The following is an 8,699-nucleotide window of genomic DNA, read 5'->3' as shown; positions in this document are numbered from 1 at the left end:
TGTTTTTCATACTAAGCCGGCAGCCGGGCACAGTGTCTGGCTCCCACCGGAGCGGTGCAGGCTGGACTCGCAAACGTGGAGGGCGCCCACGACCACAGACGGGGCCGCCCGGGGAGGGCGCAGCTGGAAGAGGAAACGGGCCGGAGGCGGAGGACGCGCCGGGAGGGACCTGAGGCGGGCGGGCGCGCGCACGCTGACCGACAGGTGGGCCCCTACAGGTAAGCCTAACCGGACCTCCGCGAGGACGGGACCGGGAAGGGCCGCGGCGCGCGAGCGAGAAGAAAACTTCCCAGCGGAAGTGCTTCTCCCGCCTCCGGAAGCTGCGCTTCCGCCCCTCTAGGAGTTCGTCTCGGTGGTGGAGGGCCACGGGGCCGACCCCAGCCCGGCCCGACCCGGCCCAACCCGACCCGGCCCGCACTCCCGGGCCGCAGGAATAATAATGAAAACACCATACGTCAGTCTGTGGAATGCAGCTAAAGCAATGTTTAGAGGAAAAGTACTGGCTTTAAATGTTTACATCAGAAAAGAAGTAAGGTCTAAAACTAAGAACCAAACTTCCACTTTAATAAACTAGAAAAGGGAAGGGAATCTAGCTCAAAGTAGAAGGAAAGAAATAAAATCGTTCTATTTCAGTGAAATAGAAAACAAACAATAGAGAAAATCAAGGAAAACGAAAGCTGCTTCTTTGAAAGGACTAATAACTTGGTAAATCTGTAGCTAGACTGATCAGAAAAGCAGAAGGAAGACACAAATCACCAACACCAGGAAGAAAAGCGGAGATATCATTTTAAATATAACTCATTAAGATAGAATGTAAAGTACAGTGCACAAAAGCAATGAAATGTTTCAACAACCTTATGCCAACGCCTCAGTTATATTAGATGAAATAAGTAATTCCTTGAAAGATACAAGTTACCAAATTGTCACAAGAAGAAATAGAAAAATCTGAGTAGTGCTTTATCTATTACAGAAATTGAAGTTGTAATTTTCCCACAAAGAACTCCCCAGGGTTTCACTGGTGAAATGTATCAAAGGTCTAAGGAAGAAGTAATGTCGTTACACAAACAACTTCAGAAAATAGATGTGGGGAGACTAATTCACAACTCTTTGAGAGCAATGCTACCATGATATGAAAACAAGACGTCCTCTCACTTCTAATGAAAATTGTATAAGATGCCCAGCAATAAAGCAAGAAAAAGGAGCAAAGTCTATGCAAACTAGAAAGGCAGAAGTAAAATTCTTTGATTACATAGAAAACGCTGAAGAATCTAGAATAAAGCTACTGGAATCAATAAGTGAATTCATCTAGGTTGCTGGATACAAGGTCAATTAACAAAAATCAAATGTATTTCTACACACTGGCAATGACAACTGGAAAAGGCTTTTAAAAAACCAAGACGGAAATCAAAAAGTGTAAAATATTAAATTTTTTGGTAAATTAGACTTAATCAAAAAAAATTTAATCTGATCTTCAAAAGACATCATTAAGAAAATTAAAAGGTAAGCCAGGAACTCGCTGTCGGCCTTCGGCTGCTTCATCACCGCCGCCTTCAAAGACCAGAGCAAGTCTCGCGCATCACGCTGAAAAACGTAGAAGACGTCACATATTTGAAAGATATGAAAAAAAAATTTTTTTCTTTGACGATGGAAATGGTCTCAAGGGAAACAGGAATGTCACTTTAACCCTATCTTGGAACGTTGTACCGAATGCTTGCTGGAACTCTACCTCATGTGACAGGATCAGGACATGTATCTGTCCCATTTCCAGACACATATGAAATAACAAAGTTATTAAATTATTCTGAATTTGAAACAACATATTTTTACACCTAACGAATTGTAACTCATTTATCTCTTCCCTTGCAGCATCTTCATCTGTTATTTGGTTGTTAATTTCTTTCTTTTTGGTGTAATAATGAACATCAAAAGGCATACTTGAGGTGAAAGGTTAATGTGCTACTTAAACTTAATTTTACAAGCAAAAACAAAGGCCACCAGAGTGGAGTATTACAAGAATAGGACAACCACATAGTAAGGATTTGTAAAATATTTATATTTGAAGTGTTCCCCGTATTTCCATTATTCTTCATGTAATATGAAGTGAGCACAAAGGGTGGTTAAAACTTTCAGGTTGCCTGTGGAGTTATAAGAACTCTATTTGTGCTTTGCATCTATGCAAGTTCACACTGGATGTGATTTAGAAGCAGACATCCTCTTTTATATTTTAGGGTATGTCTGAATACTGGAAAAATTAATACAGTTATTGGCGAGAAGCCTGGTTATAGCCAAAATTGATGAGATTTTATTTCATTTGTCTTAGGAATGCCCACAATGCTTGTTTTTCTTACAGGTGACTAGCAACTTTCTCCACTAAAGACTAAATACCACTTTATATGCTATAAATCACTCCAAATCATTTTAAGTCTCTTAAGTCAAAAAAAAAAAAAATAGGTAAGCCCAAGACTAAAAGGAAGTATTTATGGGCTTCCGTGGTGGCGCAGTGGTTGAGAGTCCGCCTGCCGATGTAGGGGACACGGGTTCGTGCCCCGGTCTGGGAAGATCCCACATGCCGTGGAGCGGCTGGGCCCGTGAGCCATGGCCGCTGAGCCTGCGCGTCCGGAGCCTGTGCTCCGCAACGGGAGAGGCCACGACGGTGAGAGGCCCGCGTACCGCAAAAAAAAAAAAAAAGGAAGTATTCATAATAAATATATGTTTGGGGGAATTCCCTGGCGGTCCAGTGGTTAGGACTCAGTGCTTTCACTGCTGAGGGCCCGGGTTCAATCCCTGGTCGGGGAACTAAGATCCCACAAGCCGTGTGGTGCAGCCATAGCTTAATAAATAAATACATGTTTGGGAAGAGACTTTGACCTAGAATATAAAAAAGACTCTCATAAGTAAATAACACAAACCACCCAATTTTAAAATGGGCAAAAGGTGTGAACAGACACATCACAAAAAATGATACAGATGCTCAGCCTCGTCATTCGGCAGGCAAATATAAATGAGAAGCATAAAGAGACATCGCTGTGTGCCACTGGAGCGGATGAGGGTTTGGAACCGTGACAACACCACGTGTTGGTAAGGATGTGGACCAGTGGAACGCTGCCAGTGCAGGAGTGTAAAAGTCTACAGTCACGATGAAGAACTTTTTGGCAATTTCTCATGAAGTTAAAATTCACGTATCTTATAATCCAGCAATTAAATTCCTAGGCATTTACCCAAGTGAAATAAAGAGGCACGTCCAAATAAATACTTTTACGGAAATGCTCATAGCAGTTTTATTCATTACAGCCAAAGCTGGAAACCCAAATTTCCATCAACAGATGAATGAATAAGAAATGATGCTTACGCGTACAACGTAACACTGCTCACAGAGAAAAAGAGCTGTGGAAACACAGAACCGCTCGGCTGAGTCTTTAAAACGTGCCGAAGTGAAAGACGTTTGGATTACACAGGATTACGTGCCATATGAATCCGTTTATACGAAGTCCTGGAACAGGCATAACGAATCCACACTAGCAGGAAGTGGCTACTCGGGCCTGAGGTGGGACTAACCGGGAAAGGACAAAAGGGAACATTTTGGGGTGACAGACATGTTATCCTTGATCATGATGATGGTTACACAGGCGTATGGATTTGTCAAAATTCTGTACACTTAAAATAGGTGTTTTACCGTATGGCAACTGGACCTCAACCAAACAAAGTTGGTTAAAATGGGCTGGTAATATCTGCTTCTATACCATTTGAAACATCTCCAGTCATGGTGAGTTTTCCAAAAGACGGAGCACTGTGTGCTCTTTTTGAATTATTTACCCCCTCAAGGCTTCTAGGGTTGCTGGAGTTTAAGAACTCAAGATATACCCTCACGGGCAATCCATTATCACAGCATTTCGAAACTGGTTGTTTTGTTAATGTTCAGATAAAAGAAATTCAGAGGGAACAACTAACAGTTCTGCTGTGTAATAAAACTGGCCTGCTTTCGAACAGCCGTACCCAGAGAGGGATCCACCAGTCCTGCCGTTTCCCCAGATTCCCTCCCAGACCATCCCCTGCTCTAGCCGACAAATGTCTACTTATCTCTGTAGACCAGTTTGCTGTCACCTCCTCTGCGAAGCCGTCCCAGTTGCCCCATGCCAAATTAGTCACCTCCTTACCTATGCTCCTGCACAGCTGGGAACACACTTCTCTTTCAACACTTAACTCAGCGTACCGTGACCTTCCTGCCTCCCCCATCAGACTCTGGACGACTTCAGGACAGATGGTGTCTCCTTCTTCCCGGTTTCCCAGTATTTAGCACTGGTCCTTTTAGATAATTACATTTTCAAATCAATGACAAAGTGAGCCAGAGAGCAGGGAGAGGGGAAGACGTTGGCTCCATCATGGAATGGCTGAGACGGGAAAAGTCATGTAGCGCACCAGGACTGTGTGCCCTTTGAATGAATCAGAAAGATACACGGATGACTGACTGAGGACAAGCCTCCCCCAGGGCAAGCGGAGAGTCATGGACAAGCCGTGAAGGCAAAAACACAAGGGGCGCCATCTCACTCTGGCTCCTGCCTACAAGTGCTGAACGCAGTATGAGCCGAAGAGGCCAGCAGGGCCGAGAGGAAGCATTTACGACAGACCAGCAGATTACACAAAACAGCAACAGCAAAAAGAGCATCCGAAAACATATTTTAAAGCGCAGTAGAGAGAGGACAAGCCAGGTACACAAGGACGGGGGTGTGCTTTGTACTGCCTTGCTCTAGACGCCAGGGACACATATATCTATCAGATACACTCACTGTGCTCCACGAGTTAACACTGTAACAAGGAAAGAGAGAGGATCTGAAACACGATTTTGACATATCAGAGTAAGGGCAGCAACAGAGGTGAAGGACCACCGAGGAACGGAAGCAGAGGGGTAGCGGGCTGAGCCGAGAGTCAGCCGGGTCAGGAGAGGGGGCATTCCAACCAGGACAGAGGCAAGGAGGCAGGAGCGGCCTGGGTAAGTGGGGACGTCCAGCAGTTAGTGCTGCCGCAGTGCCAACGGTGCGGCAGGGAGTTAACTGGCGGGAGAAGAGGCCCCAGGAAGCAAAAGGCCTTCGGATGCAGGATGGGGAGATTGGAACTTATCCTAAGGACGACAGGGAACCAATTCGTGGTTTTAGATAAGAAAGGATGTTTCTCCAACTTGCCTTTCTGACAGATCAAAATATGCTAAGGAGGGGCTTCCCTGGTGGCGCAGTGGTTGAGAGCCCGCCTGCCGATGCGGGGGACGCGGGCTCGTGCCCCGGTCCGGGAGGATCCCATATGCCACGGTGCGGCTGGGCCCGTGAGCCATGGCCGCCGAGCCTGCGCGTCCGGAGCCTGTGCTCCATAACAGGGAAAGGCCACAACAGTGAGAGGCCCGCGTACCGCAAAAAAAAAAAAGAAAAAGAAAAAAATGCTAAGGAATACTCTTTTAAAGTGATACGATTAGGTACATCATTCTACTTTAGAAGGGATTTAACTCTGGGGCGAATTGTCATTGTGCATTGAAACAGAAGAACCTTCTCCCGAGGCCGAGCTCCTCCCCCCAGGCTGGTCCAGCTCCAAGTCAGCTGTCCAGTCACGTGGCTCTCCCGCGGGCACGTGCTCCCAGCGGAGGAGGAAGACAGCGGGCGGGCTGGGCAGCCAAGTGGGAGGTGGCAGCCCACTCCAGAGGCAGCCCTGCCGGTGACTCTGGGAAATGGTGACACGTCCAAAGCCGCATGACTTAGGGCTCACACCGCTCGCTTCGACTATCACTCAGTGAGTTGGAGAATAGTTACAAGTCTGTGTGCTCCCCCTGACCTACATACTTCTCACCCAAATGTATGGGGGTCTGACTCAAGGGAAGTCCCTCTTGGTGAACCTCCTGGCTGCCTTTAAAGTTTGGAGTTGAGGTGAACTCTGTCCTATACTGACTACATTCATAGAGTTTGTCTTCAGCATGAATTTTCTGGTGCTGAAGGAAGTTTGACCTCTGAATAAAGCCTTTCCCACAGTAGCTACATACATAGGGCTTCTCTCCAGTGTGAATAACCTGGTGTAGGAGGAGCTTGGAGCTCTGAATGAAGGCTTTCCCACAGTCCTTACACGCAAAGGGCCTGTCCCCAGTGTGGATCTTCTGATGCTCAGTGAGATGGGCTTTCTGGAGAAACGCTTTCCCACATTCCTTACACTCATACACCCTCTCTCCAGTGTGGATCTTCTGGTGTCGAATAAGGTACGAACTCAGAAAGAACGCTTTCCCGCACTCGTTACATTCATAGAGCTTCTCTCCAGTGTGGATCCTCTGGTGCTGCGTGAAGTTCGACGTCTGGCTGAAACGCTTCCCGCACTCGCCGCACACGTAAGGCCTCTCCCCGGTGTGGGTCCTCTGGTGCTGGATGAGCTTCGAGCTCCGGATGAAGGCCTTGCCGCACTCGTTGCACTCGTAGGGCCTCTCCCCGGTGTGGATCCTCTGGTGCTCGACGAGGTCCGAGCGGTGGCGGAAGGCCTTCCCGCACTCCTCGCACTCGTACTGCCTCACCTCCGTGTGGACCTGGTAATGCCGGATGAGGCTGGAGCTCCGGATGAAGGCCTTGCCGCACTCGTTGCACTCGTAGGGCCTCTCCCCGGTGTGAATCCTCTGGTGCCGGATGAGCAGCGAGCTCTGACTGAAGCCTTTCCCGCACTCCTTGCACTCGAAAGGTCGCTCCCGGGTGTGGACGCGCTGGTGGCGGATCAGGTCCGAGCTGTGACAGAACGCCTTCCCACACTGAGCACACTTGAAGGGCCTCTCTCCTGCGTGCGCGCTCTGATGCCCCACGAGATCCGCGTAGAGAACGAAGTCCTTCCCACACGCGTTACACACGTAGAGTCCGTCTCCGCCGTGAGCGCGCGGTTGCTCCACGAGGCGGGAGCTCTGGCCGAAGCCCCTCCCACACTCGTCACGTCTGTGAGATTTCTCCCCAGCCTGAGAAACCTGATGTCTGACCAGGTCTGAATTAAATGGGAAGCTTCCGCAAGCCTCGCGCTGGTGGGCCTCCCCTTCGATCAGCTCTCTCTGAAGCAGGAGGAGGTTTGAGCTCAGGACGGGGCTTCCTCCTGATGTACTGCCCACCTGCGCTGCCTCTCCTGTTTGGATCTTCCAGTGGGTAACTGTCACCTGCTTGAAACCTCCCTCCGGGGAGGGGCAGCTCCGCAGGCTCTGCCCGTCCAGGTTTCCCAACAGCCCCCCTAATCTGGGTTCAGAACCCCCGCCAGGCGCAGGGGCAGCGAGCTCCATCACGGTGAGGGCTTCGGACACTGTCTTCTGCAGATTTCCATGCTCAGAAATTCAGGCTCCGGAGTCACCTTCTAGTCACCCGTCAGTCTGCAATCAAAGAGAGTACGGTTATCTTTTCCCTTCCTTAACAGACGGGAATCTGCTGGAGCGGGAGGGCGGGTAGCAAAACGCATATCCAAGGAGTGGGAGAGAGGAAAATGTTCCCTCTGCCCACACTCCCGGCCCAGCACCGTGCTCGGCTCACCCCGCTGGCCTCTCCGCCGGCGAAGGCCTCTCTGGGCTCCACCGCTAACACCAACTCCAGGGGACAGACTGGCCGATGGCAGATGGGCAGGGATGTGGCTTGGACTCCACTCAAAAATCAAGACATATTCCAAAGAAACACAGATGGATTGCTCTTACCACCTCTGCGCTGCCCCTCCTCCCCCAGCCTAGATGGTCGATGGGATTATATTCATCTGGGGTATATATTACACTCATTCTCTTGCATATTAATCCTAACTCCCCTGCCCTTCCCCTCCTCTATACTTGTGCGGGAAAACCCCAACTCGAGTAAAATTCAGCTTCCTTCCTGATCGGTGTCTGCACCCCTGCCGACTCAGTTCTCTCTACATTTATAACCAGTTGCCTAACGGACCCTGAGAGCTGCCGGCAATTCCTACACTTGGCCAACTCCCCCGTAAGATCATCTCCTGGTTTCTCCTCTCCTCTCAAATGTCCAACACGCCGTCCTTCCTCTCAGGGACGATGACCTTGCGTCTTCCTTCAGTGAGCAAATAGAAGCAATGAGACGAGAACGCCCACTTTCTCCCACATTTACCAACCTACCTGTGTTTGCGCCCACACCACACCCTCCCTCTTTACAGGGTTAAATGTCCTTGATCGAATCCAAGGTAAAGACGTCCACCTGTGCACCCCCGGCCCCGCCCTGCAGAAGTCTGGGGTTGGAATGTTCACCACAGCCCTGTTCATATCACCAAAATATCCATCAACAGAAAAAAGGGTAAACTGAGGAGTCCTCCAACAAGGGAGGAATGCATAGCAATGAAGAGACCTGCCCCACACAAAAGCACAGGTGAACCTCACAGATGTAACGGTGAGCCAGAGTTCATATCGTATGATCCTATTTACACAAAGTTCAGAAACAGACAAAACCAACCATGGTGGGAGACTCGAGTCAATGATGGTATCTAGGGAGAAGATCGTGGTTGGCAGGGGGTGCAGGGAGGCCTCAGGGTTCTGGTGACCTGCACGTGGGCCTCGCTCCACAGGTGTGTTTGCTTTGGAAAAGCCTGTGCTTATTTAACCTCCCACGGTCTCTGGGACGCTGTGCCCAGCTCCCTTCTCCAGCTCTGGAATTCTCACACCCGGAGCTGAGCTCCGTTGCAGTCACGCCCTCTCCGTTGCGAGCCATCCGTCGCTATGT

General features: G+C 49.4%; 1 protein-coding gene across 1 annotated transcript in view; it reads right to left on the bottom strand.

Moving 5' to 3' along the window:
* Positions 1-5,788: 5,788 nt before the first annotated feature.
* The window catches only part of ZNF623 (zinc finger protein 623), a 281,848-nt gene continuing 278,937 nt past the window's right edge, over positions 5,789-8,699 (bottom strand). Inside the window, 1 exon segment of the mRNA XM_065895161.1 lies at positions 5,789-6,800. Coding sequence (XP_065751233.1) covers positions 5,789-6,800 — 1,012 coding nt within the window.

This window comes from Phocoena phocoena, chromosome 17, assembly GCF_963924675.1.
Source record: "Phocoena phocoena chromosome 17, mPhoPho1.1, whole genome shotgun sequence".
Taxonomy (NCBI): Eukaryota; Metazoa; Chordata; class Mammalia; order Artiodactyla; family Phocoenidae; genus Phocoena; species Phocoena phocoena.
This window is presented reverse-complemented; position numbering and strand designations above follow the sequence as displayed.